This window comes from Anarhichas minor, unplaced genomic scaffold (assembly GCF_050575085.1).
Source record: "Anarhichas minor isolate MPS153535 unplaced genomic scaffold, ASM5057508v1 ptg000011l, whole genome shotgun sequence".
NCBI classification, from domain to species: domain Eukaryota; kingdom Metazoa; phylum Chordata; class Actinopteri; order Perciformes; family Anarhichadidae; genus Anarhichas; species Anarhichas minor.
The window spans coordinates 4769034-4789324 of record NW_027466457.1 but is presented as its reverse complement, the minus strand read 5'-3'; the positions used below and the strand labels follow the sequence as shown (position 1 = coordinate 4789324).

Genomic DNA, 20291 nt, shown 5'->3' with positions numbered 1-20291 from the left:
TTAGTTTGTGTTTAGATATTCAGTTATTAGTATAGATGGGATGTGATGCGTGGGAAGGACAGCAGGATGGAGTGACTTCCTCAGCATGCCCCTCAGCCTGCTGGGGAACCGTCTGGCCTCAAGGTTACACACTTCACCTTTCTGCTGACCCCAAACACAGGGGCAGAAATGAGGGATAGGGATGGCACACATTGTTGTCAGAGTCTGCTATCTGTAAATGTGCAAGCCTATTTTCATTAGCATGCTTTTGAACTTGTTGTGACTTTATAATTTTTTCCCCCAGAGACACCTCTCTGGCTATAATCTGGGCTGGGTGCCATGACTCCTCATACTGCTTTTCTCACAAGGTGCTGTTTATTGGTAGCCTGTAATGAGTATGCATAGACACACTGAGCTGCTGGGACCTGTTCAGGGCTGAAGTCTGATCTCAGTGAGATGAAAGAAACTCTGTGTGTGCGGAGGACTCAAAGCTGGTAGCAGGGTTGCACCCAACAATTATTTTTTTATTGATGATTTTGATAATTATTTTCCCGATTAGTTGATTAATCTAACTATATCTATCTAAAATCTTTAAGAAACAATACTGAACCTAAAATTAAAGAGGACTGCTGTGACACAGATTACCTTCATTACTGTATGTCATAGCAAGTCTTTCCATGAACTGGGGAATCATTATTTATACTTAAGTACTTGACTTACAACTACAAATGGTTATGATATAGATTGATTCAATCTCTGGAGTAATATGCAGTTCAGGTACTCAAATATATTTTTGCATCAGTGTGGGGCAAGGGAAATAATTGAAACGATTTACGAATTACGAACACTCTATTACGTTAGTTACATCATTTTTCTCATTCTCTTAAAATAAACAGAAAATATAAATGCCCAAATAACAACAATAGATGACGCATGGTGTAACGTCACCATAACAGAAGTGGTTCAGACATTTCTTTAACATGGCGCGATGCTGTAAATCTAAATGTAAATTTCTGTAATCGATGACGTTGATTATGTTGACTAATCGCCCCAGCCCTAACCGGTATAGTATACTCACGGAGTGGGGAACAATCTTTTGGACTGAAAAGCCAGTCCCCACTAGTTTATTTTGAGGTTGACACAAGGTTTTAGGATTAGGCTAGAGTTAGAGTAAGCCCAAGGGGTAAGATTGGATATGTGGTGCTGATGGAAATGGGATACAGAAGGAATATATTCAAAGAAGAATCCCCACTAAAATAGCAAGAACAATATGCGTGTCTCGCGTGCTCATATAGTGTGTCAGATATTAGCACAGATGCAGAAGTATATGTTTTTTATGCCTGGAGAAAAAAAGAGACAGAGGATTTATACGTTATTGCGGTTCCAACTCTCCAATTTGATCTCCACCCTATAAATGTGCCAGGAATAGCCTTTGCTCAGCTGGAGAAAATTGGATTTTCTGGGCAAAGTGGGAGGCAAGTTTATGAAATCAGCTTCTATAGGCAGCGGCATGTCACGTGTGTGAGACAAGTGTACAATAGGAAGCAGACATTCACTTCAGATGACAGAAAGATCACAAAAGCCACATCTGTTGGTCCAGTCAAGGATATGGTCACATGTGTGAAATCAGTGGCGTTGCTTTTGGATACAGAAGCTGAAAATGTATGTTTACAAAATGTATGACAAAAAACATTTTGAAGAGAACAGTATAAATGATATTCCTGATCTTCATGATAGAATCCTTGTAGTTTTTTCTCTTCCAGAAAAACAGAACAAAACAGCCGACAACAAAGACAGCAACACAACAAAGAAAGCTTCCATTTTTGAATAAAATCTAAACTTCTATAAACGGCATACCCTATTATATACAGCGCTACACCTGGCCAGTGCTAAGTTCTACTACTACTACCGTGCTACACTGTTGATCTCACTGTCGCTACTGGATGAAACACATCACTGCATCAGAGGGAATCTTTCTTTAGTAGAGTGGCCATTCTGTTCTAGACATAAAGTGGTGATGAGTGTATGAGGGGATGGACTATTTAAAGCAGTGAAATACAATTTACACTTTAATGTTCAAAATAAACGAATCCATATTATGTTAGTGAAGTATATTGCACCCCTGATATCCCACCGAGATGATGTCATCGTAGGCTGTAGATTCAGTGTGGCATCAAAGCCATGCCGACTGCAGGCCAGGGAATTCATTAGTGTCAGTGGCAATATGGGCAACTAGAGGATACTGTATCCCTTATGAAGCAGCCGTGGAGTTTAGCTTATTAAATAGCATGACTAAAGAAGATGACATTAAAAAGAACATATTACCAATGGGTTATGTGTTTTTGGTTTGTTTAGCACTGTATTTTGGTTTGTTTGCATAGACTATGTATGTGTATACAGTATATTCTGTGTACATCTTACTATAAAGCCATTCGGCTACATAGCTATTAGCAAACCTGTGTGTAGATAGCCATCTACCTTTCTGTCTGTCTTCATCAGCCTTCACTTAAAAATCACACATACAGTTTGTAATTTTCTCATTATCTAACAAGGGCTGTGGTGTTATTTCCTCTCATTTCCCCTTTAAAATTCTACCCTTAATGAGGGAAATACATTACTGAGCACACACACCACATGCTTTCTCTCTCTTTCTCTCTCTCTCTCTCTCTCTCCTTCAATAATACAAAAACATAAACTCCTGGCAACCGAGGCTTCATTAACTCACCCCTCTAGAGGCCTGCATGCAAATGAGCAGTGTTTGCTTTGCACATCAATGAGCCACGTCACACTCAATACAGAATACCAATCTATCTCACACATGCACACACACACATGAACATATATGTACAGAGTCTCATAAAAGCATATATACAGTACTACATTAGTACAAAGGAAGGAAGGACGGAAAAAGGAAGAGCAGTAAAGAGACAGACAGACCAAAGATAGAGATGGGGCAGCATGTGCTGTGTCTCCATCCATCATAGAAAGTGTTATGTGGCTCTGAGCTGTCTGGGTGCTGTGTCATTACATCCATAATGTCTGTTGCCTCTCACAACACACGCTATCAATCACACGCATGCACACATACAAACACATGCCTACAAACACACACACGGGTTATCGAGTGTTTCAGGTAAAATTAAACAAAGTTCACTGCTAACCCATTACAAGCCATGAAACCACTCCTCAGTATCTGTTACTAAAGCCCAGCACGGCTGGGTGTTCTGGCCTCATATTTGCTCATGCGTCCCACTAAGCGAGTGGGCAGACACTGAGCGGGCTTGTGTGCGTGAATGTACACATGTCTTGGACAGTCTACAATGGCTTGCACATATGTCCATTGATCATTATTACAGAATACACACACTGACATAATCTGATAACAGTAATGCATATTTTTTGTGCAAGTATGTCCGTCTTTTTATTACATGATGTTTAATATGTATTTGTGTGTTTTTTTAGCCACCATTGTGCTGAATGAACTTAACTGGTCGGAGGCATTGGAGGACGTGTTTAGAAAGAACAGAGAGGATGACCCGACCCTTCTCTGGCAGGTGTATGGCAGCGCTACGGGCCTGGCTCGCTACTACCCAGGTAACAACCACAAAAACAGTCTTTGCCTTTTACCACAGGAGAGAAACATTTAACAAATAGTAAGAAAACTCTGGTAGATTATTTGGCCTCCTAAATTGTTTGTGTATCTCTTCATATGACACTGAAGTTGTGTGCGTTTCCTTCCATGTCAAATCAGAGGCGCACTCATCAGCCGATTATGATTCGGTTGACCTACAGTAAGATGCAGGGTGTGGATTTTAATCAAATCTACAAACAGCCAGGGAACATATTCACGAGTTTGCTTGTTCCCACAGCACTGAGCGAATAAGTTCAATAAATAATCTTCCTGGCTCAACTTGCATTGATTTTATATGTGGTGCCATAGATGGTGTCATGTTATCTTTAACTGCATTAGTGTAGTGCTGCTCACTATCGGGAGTGTTTTCTCTGCCAAGCTATTTCTATTCATGAGATTCCCTGTCATCATTGACACGATATAGCTTTATGGGAAAGGTTTATGTCTAATATTCATGAATTTTCATGGGCGCTGAATTTATTCCTCTTTGTTCCTTTTTTTCCCTTTTTTAACCTCTTAGCATGCATGATAGGCAGTCACACACTCATACTGGCTTGTTTTCATGGTGCTCCTCACTAATAGTATACAGATAGAAAGCACCTGATTAATGTCAAAGCAAGTGATTTCCGTGTTTTTGCATCTTGGAAGTATTTTATCTCATTTCCCTGCTGTTTACCTCTGATCGTGAGCATAAAACATGTTGGAATGTAGAAGGGGTGGGATTTCATCCAACAAGCCATGATGGCACAAAAAAAATCTATTTTTTATATCTTCGCAAAATGTCTGACAGGGACTAGGCACTGCTGGGCTGAATATTACACTGTAGCCAGATATTTGCAGATCAACACTTCAGTGATAGTCAACACATATCTTATCTCCTCTGAAAGCTTCTCCCTGGATGGATGCGCGCAAGACCCCCAGTAAAATTGACCTGTATGATGTCCGCAGGAGGCCATGGTAAGACAACTGCTAGAAAAACTACAAGTAGCATGACGTTGATTAAATGTTGGTCAGAATTCAAGCCAAACATTTCTAATTTGATGTGTTCAGGGGTATATATGATTTTTTTTTTGTATTATGTAGTTGGTTGGTTGGTTGGAGGTGTTTATGAATAAATACAATTTTTAGTTATAGTAAGTGCATGAAGGGCTGGGTGATCAATAAATATTATTTATCAACTTTATTTTGACAAATATAGTCATATTGTGTACTTTCTTTACAAAATTATGTTTAATTGATGAATCCAAGCTAATTTTATAAATTGTAAAATTGAATTTAAAGTTCTGAAAAAGGTGCAAAGTAGACTTGATTTCTTTGTGATGTAATATCAAAGTTCAAGTTCAAAGTTTGCTTTATTGTCAGTTCCACAATATGTACCGAACATACCGAGAAGTTGAAAAAATTATGTCAATTATGTCAAAATTAATATGTCATATCATAACATATATGTCGTAATTCGTATCGATATTTGAAGTATTCTTATTAGCATTGGTATATTAATTTCAGCAATATTCCCCAGCCCTGAATATATGTTGACCTAATATGACTCAGAGTATATTTTGTAGGTAATATTGTGTTCAAAATATATTATTATAAATGACACAGTGTTGGCTTTCAAAACATTTTTAACTGCTCAGAGTGTGTGTATGTCTCACACCAGCTTTTCCTTCATTCATTAATGTCCTTCTAGGTACATTCAAGGAGCTGCCTCACCCAAAGATATGCTAATCCTTGTGGATGCGTGAGTTACTTTATAGCCTCATTGATCCATAACCTTCTCACATCAGTCATGATTTCCCCTGGTTATAACACATGCCTTCCTGGAATTACCACATAATGTAATGCAGTTCCCAAGGCAGACGCATTTTTAATTATATTGAGCACAAAAACTGAGCAGACAGATTGCAGTAAGAAGCTGTTGGGTATCTTTTGTTGTTGTTGCAGAAGCGGGAGTGTGTCTGGCTTGACTCTCAAACTGATCAGGACCTCCGTGAGTGAGATGCTGGAGACTCTGTCTGATGACGACTACGTCAATGTCGTTTATGTGAGTATTATTAAACCCATCACTGACTGTTGGGTGGTCTGTTTGTGCGACGGGGAACACGATGCACGCTGAGAAAAGGGGCAGAGTGACGGACGGATTCAGAGTGTGCGCATGAATGGGCTTATGTACATTTGAATGGAGATACACACATGAAGACATTGTGCACATAACCAGCACATACATTCACATACACACAAGAGAGACAGAGATGGATGACAAGTAATGAAATATGGATTTCTCTCAGGTCTGGCCACCCTGAAACAAACCTTTAATGAAATACTCACAGCTCTATTTGGTGTACAGGATTAAAACTCTGCACTACATGCCCCTACCCCACCGCCTTACCCGTGTATGTGTGTGTGTGTGTGTGTGTGTACACATGGGTGTACATTCCCACTTCTCCTATAGGTATTATATCCGCACTTCTTGGAAACACTCATTCATCACCCTCTTGATCAGTCCATCACTTTTTCCTTTCATCATTGAGTCGTGCAGTTCCTCTCAGCATTTTGCCATACACCTCCATACATCTCTTTGTGTCAACGAAGGATCACCTTGTACACGACACGCTCCGCCTCTTCTTTATACATAACTACAACTTTCCTCCTCTCACTGCTCACTGCCTCCACTTTCTTCATCTTCGTTCTTATTTTCCTCACCCACCAATCACTTTTATAGCCCCCCCCCCCCCCCCCCCACCCCCATTCCACCTTTTTATTCTGACCATCTATTCTAGCTCTTCCACACTTGCGATAACACTCAAAAAGAGCCAATCAGAAGACTGTGTGATACTAAAATGGGTTCCCTTGAAGGTGTTTATTGAGATGGGTCTTTATAAAGATTGGAGCTGTCTTCTTTCTCATTGCACAAAGACAGCCATTCAGTCTCTGTTTCCTCTCTCCGGGGACCCTTTGTCTTGGACACAATGTATTCTGTTTCACGGTGGACTTGTGATTCTGCAAAGATGTGCAATTATCGGAATCTGTCGAGGAGCTCAGTGTGTGTGTGTTTATGTGTGTGTCTGAGAAAGTGAGATTAGTTCAAAGAGTGAAGTCCAATTCAGTTTTAACTTAGAACTTTTTTGTTTAAATTGTTTTCCTACTTTCCTCCAAAACTGCATTACACCCACTGCTGTTAGTGGTCCCAGGAAAATGAAAGGCACCCATTTAAAGGTGCTAAAAGAATCATTTACGTTTATTACAATTTGGGTCTTTAAATGTTTAGCTTTGGCCAATGTTTCAGTCGATTACAATTGTCCTTACCAGAGTCATTTCTGAAAGCTGGGAATACTTCGACATTGCTGCAATGAAGTTCAACAGAGTGAGAAACATGAGCAGTTAGACCATCAGACAGGTTGTAAACAAGCAAACAGTAAAGCCAGATTATCCAAACCACTTTATCTGGAGGCAAAACTGAAAGTGAGTGCACCCAAAATGTTGGTAACAATCCTTTACTGCACAGTAAAACTATGTGTGTGCACAACCACGGTAAGTACTGTACTTACAACAGACAGTTTGGGTCATAATCGTAACATTCACTTTGTCTTTGCTTCCAAATGTTTGGCTAACCTGGGGATTTGTTTACAACCCGTATGATCAAGTGATCGTGTTTCTTGTTTCATTTTGACTTTTATTTATATATTATTGAATTGTTACCACATTTTCAGATCCCAGTAAAGTAACTTGGTGTGTGCAATGATATTACCAATAGGAAGGATTTCCAAAGCTACAAAAATAAGACAACAATAAATTGTAATATACCAGAATCATCCCTGAGTTACTTTGCTAAAACTCATTACTCATGTTCTTTCTCTCTGTCACCCTCTTCTTTCTATCCATCTGTTTCTTTCCGTCGTTGACTCACTCATACACACCCACACACACGCACACACATCACCCTATGTCTGGCCCTGAGGGTGTTGTAACCTGACACTATATCATTAATCTCTGATATTACCCATAAATCCCTGCCCATTAACACTAGCCCAGGGACTAAATTGGCATTTGGCCATGGAAGATGATCACACACTTCATGCGGTAGGTCAGAAGAATGCTGATGGCTGTTTCTTTCCGGTCAGTCTTTCCATCTCTGTCCTCATCATTTCCAAATTTTTTTTTTTTTGGCACTTTTGTTCTCAGTTCCTGTCACACTCCTATCGCACTGTGCCTCCGTCACTTTCATCCAACCTGTTCAGCCATGTTAGCTGGTGTCAGCGGTGTTAGCCACCATCAGTCTGGGCAAGCCGGAGTACCAAACCAGCGTACCAGAGAGTCTAGCTGGATTAGGGTTTGAAGATTAGCCTTCTCTCTTGTGTCATCACTAATCCATTACAAAGACCTGGACCGTCACACACACACAGACACACACACAGAGCTGTTGTAATTGGATCACAAGGGAACAGTGGAATTTGTTGTAGTTCGGATTGACTTTTGTGTGCAAGGCCAATAACACGATTTTGCAAAGCCTGAATGTGTTTTTTCAGTACTTACAATTACAATTTTCTACAAAATTTAGCTATCTGCAAAAATCGTGTATCTTTCTAATCAGATTATGATTTATTTGTCACAAACACTACGTGAGCTCATTACTATCTCTGGCAAGAAGTTTTTGTTTTTGACTTTGTCAGCAGGATTACGGAAAAACTAGTTTCATGAAACTTTGTGGAAGGGTGTAGTATGGGCCAAGGAAGAACACATCCAATTTTGGAGTGGATCCAAATCACGAAGCGGATACACACATTATTTTTCACTTATGAAAACGGCCTTGGCAGAGGTCTGCCCTTCTTGTTTTCTCTATGAGATACATAATCTAATTTGTTCTGCTTTTAAATCCTGTATTCAGACCTTCTCCCTACTCTTTTTATTTAATATTCCGGTCACTTCCTGTTTCTCGCCTTCCCACATTCCCATCCCACCTTCCTCACTTCTCCTTTTAATAGATTATGTGATAAAAGATCCCTGTCTGCTCCATGGGGGCAATTATGTGAACTTCCATTCTGTTTGTGTGCGCGCGTGTTTATGTGCTGTCGCCTTGATTCAGTCTTTTATCAAACCATAGCCATTGTGATATTGCCTTTCTGTCCGATGAAGATGTGTGTGTCTGTTATAGTCAATTTAAAAGGAACTTCCAAGCTGTCAGGCTCATTGGAGACACACTCAAACACACCCATACACCCATATGGTGAGGGTTCCTTTTGTCTCCTTGCTTGTCTGTATAGATCAGTGTTTTCAGCCTCCCTTTTGGCCATCTCACAGAGACCCAGTGATTGGTTGAGATCGATGAGGTGCAGTTTTGTTTTAGAAGCATTCTGCAACACAATAGATGTGCTGGTTAACTACACTGTTGTCCCATGTCCTTCACATACCACTGTTATATATTCTATTATATCATTTATTCTGTCATTTGTGCTTATTGTCACTGTGAGCTCGTTGAATCCGTCCTTACTGTTTGCTCATGGACAATCTGTTTGCTACTGTTCAGATATTTAACAATAAAAACATGGACCATCAGTCAGACTTGGAGCACGGCTCTGAACAGAAGGAGGCAGGTTTTTGGTTAATGTTGGGTGGAGTGTGTGTGCATATGTGTGCTGCGGGGTGGAAATGAGAAGGTCTCACCTTTAAAAAAAGATGGTGTTGCTGCCTAACCTCGTTCTTATATAGCAGAATCTTGTTTCCATGGGTACCAAATCTTTGAGCTCCGAGGATGTGAAGCAATTAGTGGGCCTTGATGAATGTCTCTGTTTACCGCTGCCTGTTAACATCCAAGTCCGGGTGGGAGTGTGTGTGTGTGTGTGTGTGTGTGTGCTGCATGTGTATCATTTATTACATATGCACACATGTAGTAATTATATGAATAATTAGTTGGTCATAACTCGTTGCCTCTATTTCCCAGTTTAACACCAGGGTGAAGAAAACGGCGTGTTTCGAACATCTGGTTCAAGCCAACGTGAGGAACAAGAAGCTGCTGAAGGACGCTGTTCAGAACATCACAGCTAAAGGAATTACAAACTACACAAAAGGCTTTGAGTTTGCTTTTGAGCAGCTCTCTACTGTAAGATTTTCCAGTTGCATTATTTTTGTTTTGCGAAAACATGTCATTTTGTCAAACTTAAGTGTAGCTGAGAGCTGAGAGGCTTTAAACAAGTTTTGAATGAATGTCACCTGGTGCCTCCACATTTTCAGAAGCAGCAGTTTATTGTCTTTTACTGCCATCTGCTGGTTGAAAGTGTTACCTCAACACAGCTGTCCGTACAATGAAAGAAACATTAGGTTGCTATTAGATTTTCAGTTGGCTGACGACCCTGAAATGGCAAAGCATTATTCTCTAGTGGAGTTATTTATTAACAGCATTGTATCAAGTAATAGGTCTGATAAACTCTGAACTTGCACTTTCACAAAATGATATGGATATGGTGGTGTATGACTTGATGAGAACTGTTGACTGAAGTCTGAAGCCTTTGCTATCAGGGTTATGGTTCATAACACGACACAGTTTGGTTGTTTTGCATTGAACAAACAGGGATGGCACTAGAAAAAAGACAATTGGCTCATCCAAAACAAAAGGTTGCAACCTTTTGGATCGTGAATGTTTCTGAGAAGGAGATAAAAGGAAATATCTGGAGGTCAGCAAAAATAATTGGCCTTATCCTCTGGGGACTACGCATATTCACAGCAGAATATCACTACTTTGACTTGATGATGTCATGAAAACATCAAGTATACCAAAGTGTATGACAGCGTGAACAGGTATTTTTCTCTAGCCAAAATTGGATGGACCAGCAGACCAACCAAACCTTCCACTACCTGGGTGAAAAAAAGAGTTTAGTTAAAAAATCCTTTGCTTTCCTTTGACTAGACCAATGTGAGTCGAGCAAACTGCAACAAGATCATCATGCTATTTACTGACGGAGGAGAGGAAAGAGCTCAGGCCATACTAGAGAAGTACAATGCTGAGAAAAAGGTACGTTAAAGATGTGCACACACACACACACACACACACACACACAGACTGTGGCATTGGATACTGCCGTGTGGGATTGTTTGCTTTTATCTGTGTGGATGTGGTCCTGTTGTAGTTTTTATTAGACTCAGCTTTTTGGAGCTCCCTTTGGGTCCAATCTTCCGTGTGCATATCCTCCCTACCCAAAAGTGTATGCAGAAGGCATATTAGGGTTTTCTGCATAATATGCAAAACAAAGGCCTTCCCACATGCACACTTGTGCACGTTAACACCCACAAATATGCACATGCACAAGGTTGAGGATATTAGCAGGATGCACATACACAACACATTTTGTTTTGATCAAACTCTCATATTTCACTTGTGACTATTTGAGTATTAATTCTAGTTGATTTAAAGTATTATGGCAGCACCACAATATGTTAAAACATACAGTATGCTGTTTTTTTGTTATATATATATATGATATGTAAATCATCTAATACATTGAAATAGTCAAACATGATATTCAGTGTACATAATAACATTATATTAGGGACAAGACAATCATCAATTAATTGGCATTAATATTAAATTACGATAAATGGGAAAATACAGCTACCTACCAGAATCATATCTTTTAACATTGTAAGAGGTTAGGTCATGATAGATATTGTTGAATTGAATCTTGTGCTCCAGGTGAGGATCTTCACCTTCTCAGTAGGACAGCACAACTATGATAAAGGACCCATTCAGTGGATGGCCTGCTCCAACAAAGGTACAGCACAGATCATAACACACATCAATACTGAATATTGATCAGTTTGTAACCGTCCTGGTATTGGATTAAGTTGTACTTAACAGATGTTGGTAGTGATTTGAACCTCATTTTAGAAACAGAGGAGCTGCCTTTGGCAAAACAGCTGCATATATAAGCTAAGCTAGAGTCATGATGCAGTAGACTACCCTACAGTATTGCAGGCTGTTTCCTTTGCTCCATGTTTTTGAGGTGCTCTTATGTACCCTTGCCCTCTATTTCCGTCTGCTGTTATGTTGTCATTGTGGGATCTTAGCATTAAGTTTCAGTTAAATGATTGTGTTTGATCATTTATCCAGGTTACTTCTATGAGATCCCTTCCATCGGAGCCATCAGAATAAACACACAGGTTAGATCATGGTTTATTATTTTTCACATTATTTTTCATTCATGGAAGCGTTAATCTGGAAAAATGTATTGTCCAATTTAGGAGTACCTAGATGTCCTGGGAAGGCCAATGGTTCTGGCAGACAAGCAGGCCAAACAAGTCCAGTGGACGAATGTATACCTTGATGCTCTGGTACTTTTTGTGTCCGATAATTCATTTTACAGAAATATTGTTCCTGCCATGTTTATTTAACTTAATGAGTTATTGAGTTCTGAGTTGAATTGTGCATTTGCTTGACTCTCCATCAGGAACTGGGTCTGGTCATTACTGGCACACTACCTGTCTTCAATAAAACGAAGACCATAGATGACAGGAATGGCGAGGTGCAGTAAATAAATGCATGAACACATGAGAAGTGGAGTCAGCATTAGCAGGAGTGGGTGGATATATTTCCCCGGTACTCATCCCTTTCTCTTATACTGTCTCTCAGCACCAGAATCAGTTGATTCTTGGCGTAATGGGGATTGACGTGTCTCTGGATGACATCAAGAAGCTCACACCGCGCTTCACAGTGAGTTTAACACCCACATATGACCACATGCATGCAGACAAATACATTCACAGAACCACAACTCTTGTGACTTGCAAAGTTGTGAAGAATTTTCGCTCCGGCAAATTAGTGAGAGATATGATTCCATTAAATTTGTTTTCTAATCATCTGCGAATACGAAATATCCTTGTTATTAATTACAACATCTTTGTTGCACGTAGTACTCTTGTTTTTTTGGGACCACTGAGGCCCTTCTTTTACACACTATTTAACACTAACTACCAGTTGTTTTGCCATTACATTGTACTTACATCATGTGGTTTCCTGGAAACAAATATAAAAAAAAAAAAATAAATTTCTTCTTCAGATTGGTCCAAATGGGTACTACTTTGCCATTGATCCCAATGGATATGTCCTGCTGCACCCCAATCTCCAGCCAAAGGTATGGCATCTGGCCCTATGCATCATTTAGCAGGTCCATGTCTTAGCATTACATTATATTCTGACTATTCCATATGGTTAAACATGAACTGCTTGTGCATAGTGAATAATATGCAGGCTAGCAGATGGTGCAGGTTCTCTTCGTCGTGAATCTTCATCAAAAGAATTATTTCTCCAGTTAGAGTATGACTTGATATCTTCAGTCCTCAGTCCTTACTTTTAGCCAATCCAATTTATTTAGCATTTTAAGTTTACAACAAGGCTTAAAACTGAAATATGAATGAAAATATCCAACACTTACACAAAAACTTCAAGTGGTACCATATAAATAATATGCTGCCTGACTTGCCCAGCCAAAGGCCTTAAGTAGTCTTAAAACTCCTCAAATAAATGCAGATATTGCAGAGCTGCATAGTGTTTTCCTCTCTTTCTGGAATAAAGGGGATTCCTTGTTTTTCTCCTTGTTTTTTTCCCCCTCACAATCTTTTTCCCCAGACTGAAACACTTATCACGGTCAAAGCTGTGTGTGTCTGTGTGTGTGTGTGTGCGTGTGTGTGTGAATAATTAAAATGGTTACAGCTGGGAGTGACACAATGTATGTATTTGAAATCATGTTTTTCTTTGGTGAGCTTTGAAACCCCCACTCCCCACACTATGACATAAAACACTAAAAGGCATCGCTGTGCATCTTTTCAAAACTTTCCTAGAAAAGGATTCGTAACAGGAAGCACAGGCTCAGTAATAAATATGCTGTCACTTTTCATGAGGTGAGACAAAGAACAAGTACTGTAGATTGCAGAAGTAGTTCCTAAAGATAGCAATGTAGAGTTTTCTGTATTGTAGTCCCATAGATAGTTCCCCAGCATTTCGAATATAGTAGCAGTCATCGTAGGTAATAATTAGTTTCTTGCTGGCCATTATGTATCTTTTTTGTGATCTACAACCCTCTGATTTCACCCAAACTGAAGTGATGGAACAATCTTCTGTAGCTTGTAATGATCACTCTGGACATGGACTTTTTCTTTTTTTTACAAATGTGTGGGTATGTTTTGTAATTGCCCACATGTTTGTGTGAGCATATTTTGTGACAGCTTTGAAACTGAGAGAAAGTGAGTCACCTATAGTCACATCAATAGCACATACCCAAATGAGAGGGAAGGTCTCTTTAAATAGTCTACGACATTGCATGACTCAGCATTACCTATTAAAATAGAAATGGTTAAAGGAACAGTGTGTAGGAGTTATGGGATTTTATTGGCAGAAATGAATAATAATATTCATAACTATGTTTTACTGTTAGTGTATAATCACTTAAAACGATCAATTGTTGTGTTTTCCTTACCTTAGAATGAGACGTTATACAGCGGGTCCTCTTCATGGAGTTTGCTATGTTGTACCGCCATGTTTCTACAGGAGCCCAGAGTAGACAAACTATACACTCGCTCTAGCGAGAGCCTTTTGCTTTCTTACGTTCTCTGAAACGCTTGGAATGTGAGGGGTTAACAGAGGGGTATTCAGTTGGAAGCAATCTCCAACCTCACCACTAGATGCCACTAATTTCTACACAATGCTCCTTTAAGTTAATTGAAAGGATTTGACTAACTTAAAAACGTCCACGTTGTGAGTTGTGGTTTTGTAGAGAATTACTTTTTTGTGCAATCAACAGGTTTCCATAAAAGTTGTTCTCTAGTTCTACAAGTGTTGTTTTTAGCAGAACTTTTGCCTCCTTTTTCCTTGTATGCATTTCTTGTTGCACGTCGATTTTATAAGTGCAGCTTGTATTTGTGTGTACTAGAGAAAATCCAGTGGGAAGAGGTTGTCATGGGATTGTTTTGAGATCATGCTTGATTCTCGGAATGTCACGAGATCACGCAAGAATTGCGGGATCACATATCACACGAAAATCCATCTTGTCAGACTTCAAGGACCAATCAGTGTCCTGTTACTAGCAGGCAGCTAAGGGCGAGGCTTAGGTGGTTAAGATAAGATAAGATACGATAAGATAGACTTTATTGTCCCGAAGGAAATTTGTCTTGGAAACATACATACAGTGTCTGCTGTTAAAACAATACAAATAACATATTGCATACATACATTACATACATTGAGACAACACGGAGAGGCGACTGTTCATTCTGACCAACAATGGTGGCTCCTGAAGAGGTTCGCGTATTATGCTGCAATAGCATCAGTTATATCAGAGCTGGAGGATACTTCTTTATTGAAAGAAGAGCAAAGAAAAGCACCGAAGGCTTTACTTGATGGAAAAGGTGTTTTCATGTGTCTGTGTTTGAGGCTCAGAGCCTGTCAATCACTCATTGTTTTGTTGAATCAGCCAAATGGGAGATCAAGTGAATAGCGATGGTCACTTTCTGTATTTGATTATATTTGTACGTATTTAATATTCATTACACGTATCTCCTTAGTTACAGTAGCGTTTTTCTTTTTACCTCACCACAACAAGTCTCTTGCTAACATACAGTATTATGTCACTCTCTCAATGTTTTACTTTTTAATCTTGTTGCTCTTCTTTTCTCACTCCTTACTTCTCATTTGATCTTTTTTACTTTGCTGTTCACACCACCCAGTGTTACCATTTTTTCTCTCTCTTTTTTATATCCTCTCCTGTTTTTCTTGTGTATGTTTGATGTTTAATTCAGTGTTGTACCTCTTGATCTTTTATTCTTTCTTTTCTCATTTTCATGTTGAGATGCTTCATCTTCATCATCTTCCTTTGCTGCTTCATTTCATTTAACTTACCATCAAATGTAAGGAACTCAACTCGTGCTTTTTGATGAATTGAGTATTTCGTTAATTGCTTTCTTGTCCGTGTACTGATTCACACTATTTTCTTATTTTTAAATTCAACGCCAATCCTAATTCCTTTTCTTTCTTTAAAGTTGAAATGCATATGTATGTATCTATTGATTCACTGTTTGCGTATGTCAACATAAAAATAGGAAACTATGCAGAAAGCACTGGTATGCTCCTACCGCATCAACCCAATCGCTGTGGAGGACAGACTGGTATCAGATTGCATGTATTGCTGTTTTATAGAGAAGCACTAGATTACTGCCACCATTTTATACCACCATAAAGCCACTCAGATGTATAGGGTTTTTAAGAGAGGACATTAATAGGGTCCAGTGTCACTTTGTATCAAATCTGATTCAGCTGTGTCTGGTGTCACAGATATGTTGTCAAAATGCTGCCATATGGTACCCTCTATTTTTTGTACCATGGATTGATTGGATTCATGTGTTAAGGAAAATGATACAAAAAAGTTATTAAAGTCGACTTTATGTTTATTCAATGCAACGCAACGTCAGTACTAAGATGCAAAAAGAACCAATCTCTGAATAACAATTGCGAAATGGTCCACTGAATTATATAACATTTTAGTCTCATCAACTCAGCTGGCTTTAGATAGAGTGATATAAAAGAGGGTTATTACAAAATATACTTTGCTTCCATCCAAACAACTCAGGATAAGCCTAAAGGAATCCTCTTTTTTTCTGTTTGCATAAATCCTGTTTTTCTGTCGTTAGGTTTGTCTGTGTCTAACTTTACTGAATTTTGTCACACCTAAGAGTGCGTTATCATCCTCTCCACAGAATCCTAAATTCCAGGAACCTGTTACCCTAGACTTCCTCGACGCTGAGCTGGAGAATGACATCAAAGTAGAGGTAGAGTGTGCAGATGCATGGAAATCCCCTTGCTATACACACACACACACACACACACACAAGAAAAGGAACAGAGGTGGATATACATCCAGGCAGTTATTGAGGTACTAGATGACCAGTCCCTGCAAGTGTTTTACTTAGTGTCCCTAACGCGTTAGCATGAGGTTATGAGACAGAATGTATTTAAATCAGCTGATACTCTGTAAGTCAGATTCAGTGATTCCTGAACTACATGTACGCTGTCTGTTTCTACATCTCTTCCTATAGATCAGGAGAATGATGATCGATGGTGAGACAGGCGAACGTTCCATTAACACACTGGTGAAAACTCAGGATGAGGTAAGACAAAATGCTGGAAAGGGCTTAAGTATGTTGCATTTTATGTTGCCATAGCCAAAGTTGGCAAGCTCACTTCTTATACTGTCTCATCTTCACCTGTATTTTGTACAAATGTCACATATTTTAGTATTTATAATAAATACTGATTATGTCTTGGAATGTTTTTTGAACAAGAAACAACACAAACATGAGCATGTCTTACATTAATATTACGTAGCAGTTCTGAATGTCAGTTCCTGTCTCATCTTTGATAGAGGTACATAGATAGAGGAGTCAGGACCTACACGTTTGCGCCGGTCAATGGAACAGATTACAGGTGAGCAATGTCAGCAATTTTGTAACATGTCTTTATGGTTCATTAATAAGCTGTCTTCACCTAAGACAATGCACTGTCTGCCACGAACTACAGAGAGCACTCCAGCCGATGGAGGACACTACTTAAGCCAACAGGGGTCACTCTCTTGTTTCTAACAGCAGGCTCTGCTTGGTTATTGGGAAATACATTTGCGAGATTGTTTTTGCTTTTCACTAAACATACAAAAAAGCAGAGCTTTCTGAAAAACACGGAAGCTTGATTAATTGCGTATTGTTTCTCTTGATTAATGTAATCACATACATTTAAAGTGTTTAAAAGCATGTCACAGGGCATTTTGCAGGCTTTGAATTACCTTTTTTTTAGTTTGAACAGACTAAATAATTCACACAAACCAGACCTCTCAACCACAAAACTCTAACAGTGTTACTGTTATTGTCTTTTCTGCAGCCTGGCTCTTGCTCTGCCGAGATACAGTGAACACTTCATTCAAGCCAAACTGGGAGATGACTTGAAAAGAGCTATGTGTAAGTATATCATACATCCTCGTGATAAACTGTGTGCAAGCAAGTGAATCGGATTTAATTTTGCTGGTGCCTCACAATCAACTCCTATGCTTTCTGTGGGTCGTACTCTTGAGTATCTCCTCTTGTTTTGTATTACTCGCTCCTAGCTGGAACCACAACCACTCCTTTGTATTTGCTGCTCAGATCAGCGGATCCCCATGGTGCTTTTCTTTTGTAGTGTAACCCACTGGTCAGTCGCCCCGCACTCCCACACACACTCATCCACATGCTTTCCTTCTCCCACACCCAGCCTAAGCACTAGCTCTTTTGATCTTGTCTACATTTTGCGCTTCTCTCCTTCTTAACTCCCCTCTTCTGGCCCTCCTTCTGGCTTAGGAGAAGACGAAACCTCGCTCCTCTCCATGCTCATTATCGCCTCTTCTACAAAACATTATCTTTTCCCTCTTTTGCAGTTTTCGCTATGTTTCTGTTGCCAACTCCATTTATTTACCTCCCTGTGCTTAAGCCTATCGTTCCTTTCCTAAATGTTTCATAGGGTAACAGGCTACCCGAAGCAGACGGACTTTAATCTGGATTGTTTTTTCTGTGTCTCTGTTTTCTTCTGTCTCTCTATATAGTCTTTAAACCTGTCCTCACCTTGTTCTCTTTATTCCTCCTATTCCCTCTCCCCTTCCCCTTTTTATTATTCTTCAGCTCATTTCTTTTTTGATTTACTTTTTGCTCTGTTTGCGCTCTCAAGGCTGTTTCACTGTATGATCCACTCTGGCTTCTTCTAACAGCTCAGAATTTAAGTCATACTCACAAGGATGAAACTCTTTCATATACACACATACGGTCTGTGCAACTGTCACTCTTTGTACAATTCGTTATATTTTTATTCTAATAAATTATCCTCTCCTGTCCTGCTTCCACACTGGAATCTTACAGCTTCTTCTTGGGGCAAGTACTCACTATTCTTTGTCTCCTGTCTTCATCTTGCCATGTGATGTTCTTCCATAAGCATGTTTGTCCTCTATATATTTGCATGATTACAGATGAAGGAATGGATGGACAGACTCTGGTATATGAATCATGACTTTATAGATGCATAGATGGATAATTGCTTTGATCACGGGATGTAATTAGAAAAAACACCATAAACAGCACATAACCATCTGGCTTTAGTGTATTTTTATAACTTTGATGTGACACCACAAAGCATAAACGGCTAATGGCTCAGTTGTTCCAAAAGATGAGATTTTGACTGAGTGTTCCGACCTCTGTATCACTCCCTCTCTGCCATAACGAGTCTGTCACCGTGCCATAAAGACTGTTGGAACGTTTACAGGCCTCTTAAAGAAAGTAACACACCATGCCTTGCTGCCACAGACTACTCAGATAGGGAGTTTGGGACTCTAAAGCTCTCTGTACAGCCATATAGAGTTTCACACTGGAGCCAGACCACCAATACCTCGCTCCATCTTATCCTTTTCCTGCAGTAGGCGGTTCCTGCAGCCACTTGTCCTCCTAATACATTATGGAGGATACCTAGTCAAGTGTATGATGGATGATCATTTTTTCATTCATAAAGCAGAAATGCTGAATGCATTGAATACATTTACCTAATACTGGGGTTGAAGAGACGGCGATAGAGAAGTAAAGAGCAAGAAAGAAGAGAAAGAATGCATGGTGTGGAAAGCAATTGGACATACAGACACCCTGCCCGGTCTATAGAGACAGAGGGACAATGAATCTGCCTGTTGTGTTTTATGTGAAAGACATTGTTTCATCCTACACCAGATTTCCATGGCCCCGAGGAAACTCAGTGCTCAGTAATTTTTTTCGCAGACTGCACCACACGACTCAATATTTTTTAAAGGCAATGTCCGAAATGTCTTCATTTTAAGAGACCAGTGAATGATGGCCATCCATGCCTGTCATGTCATTTATGACATAAGAATTATTACCACACACTATTTGTAATGAAATCCAGAGCCAGGGCAGACAAAGCATTGAGTGGAAGGAATTTTATTTATTACAATATATGTTTATATGTTGTTCCATTCTGCTGCAGTCCCCAGCTGATCCTGTTCTGTCCTGCATCTATAGAATATGCACTCAATGTAGTTTATTTACATGTATTGTTTGTCTATAAGATCTCATATTCTTTCACTGCAGCATACTGTTTTATTATCTACCGTGGGAAATATTTCCAATTTTCAGTTTGTTTTTTAAGGTCTGAACTTATTTGTCAGATGATGGATGCATTTTTGATCAACCCTTGTCTTTCCTACTTTCTCCTCTCCTCATATATGTCTCTCTGGGGTCACAACAGGGCAAGAAGGCAAGTACTTCTCACTCAGTCATTCTCTCATGCCTCCCCACTGCACCTCCATCCACATTCTCTACCTTGATCCATCACCTCATATCTGTCCAATATTTTATGTCTGGGGGGGGGGGGCTTTCAGCTGTGTGCATCCTTTGATAAATGGAGAACACACTTTTAAGCTCCTAAACTTTTGTGTGGAATATTCATATTCATCTTATCGGCCTAAACCAATTATTTTTTGTCTTTTCAAAGCCATGGAAACCATACAGCAGGAGAGGTTTGATGAGTTTGGTTACACCTACATTGCTCCGAGGTAAGTGATCGTGACACATATGTCCAACCCACCTTCACTCGGCAGGAACAAAACAAGGGGCTGAGATTTAAATG

At 39.5% G+C, this 20291-nt stretch overlaps 1 protein-coding gene across 1 annotated transcript in view; it reads left to right on the top strand.

Moving 5' to 3' along the window:
• LOC142948003 (voltage-dependent calcium channel subunit alpha-2/delta-1) overlaps nucleotides 1–20291 on the top strand; it is a 52775-nt gene that overhangs the window by 21942 nt on the left and 10542 nt on the right. Inside the window, exons 7-24 of the mRNA XM_076089879.1 lie at nucleotides 3442–3573; nucleotides 4498–4567; nucleotides 5301–5351; nucleotides 5555–5654; nucleotides 9549–9707; nucleotides 10512–10616; nucleotides 11295–11373; nucleotides 11712–11761; nucleotides 11843–11932; nucleotides 12049–12123; nucleotides 12231–12311; nucleotides 12658–12732; nucleotides 16346–16417; nucleotides 16685–16756; nucleotides 17011–17072; nucleotides 17520–17594; nucleotides 19599–19621; nucleotides 20157–20217. Coding sequence (XP_075945994.1) covers nucleotides 3442–3573; nucleotides 4498–4567; nucleotides 5301–5351; nucleotides 5555–5654; nucleotides 9549–9707; nucleotides 10512–10616; nucleotides 11295–11373; nucleotides 11712–11761; nucleotides 11843–11932; nucleotides 12049–12123; nucleotides 12231–12311; nucleotides 12658–12732; nucleotides 16346–16417; nucleotides 16685–16756; nucleotides 17011–17072; nucleotides 17520–17594; nucleotides 19599–19621; nucleotides 20157–20217 — 1432 coding nt within the window. The remainder of the gene's footprint in view (nucleotides 1–3441; nucleotides 3574–4497; nucleotides 4568–5300; nucleotides 5352–5554; nucleotides 5655–9548; nucleotides 9708–10511; nucleotides 10617–11294; nucleotides 11374–11711; nucleotides 11762–11842; nucleotides 11933–12048; nucleotides 12124–12230; nucleotides 12312–12657; nucleotides 12733–16345; nucleotides 16418–16684; nucleotides 16757–17010; nucleotides 17073–17519; nucleotides 17595–19598; nucleotides 19622–20156; nucleotides 20218–20291) is intronic.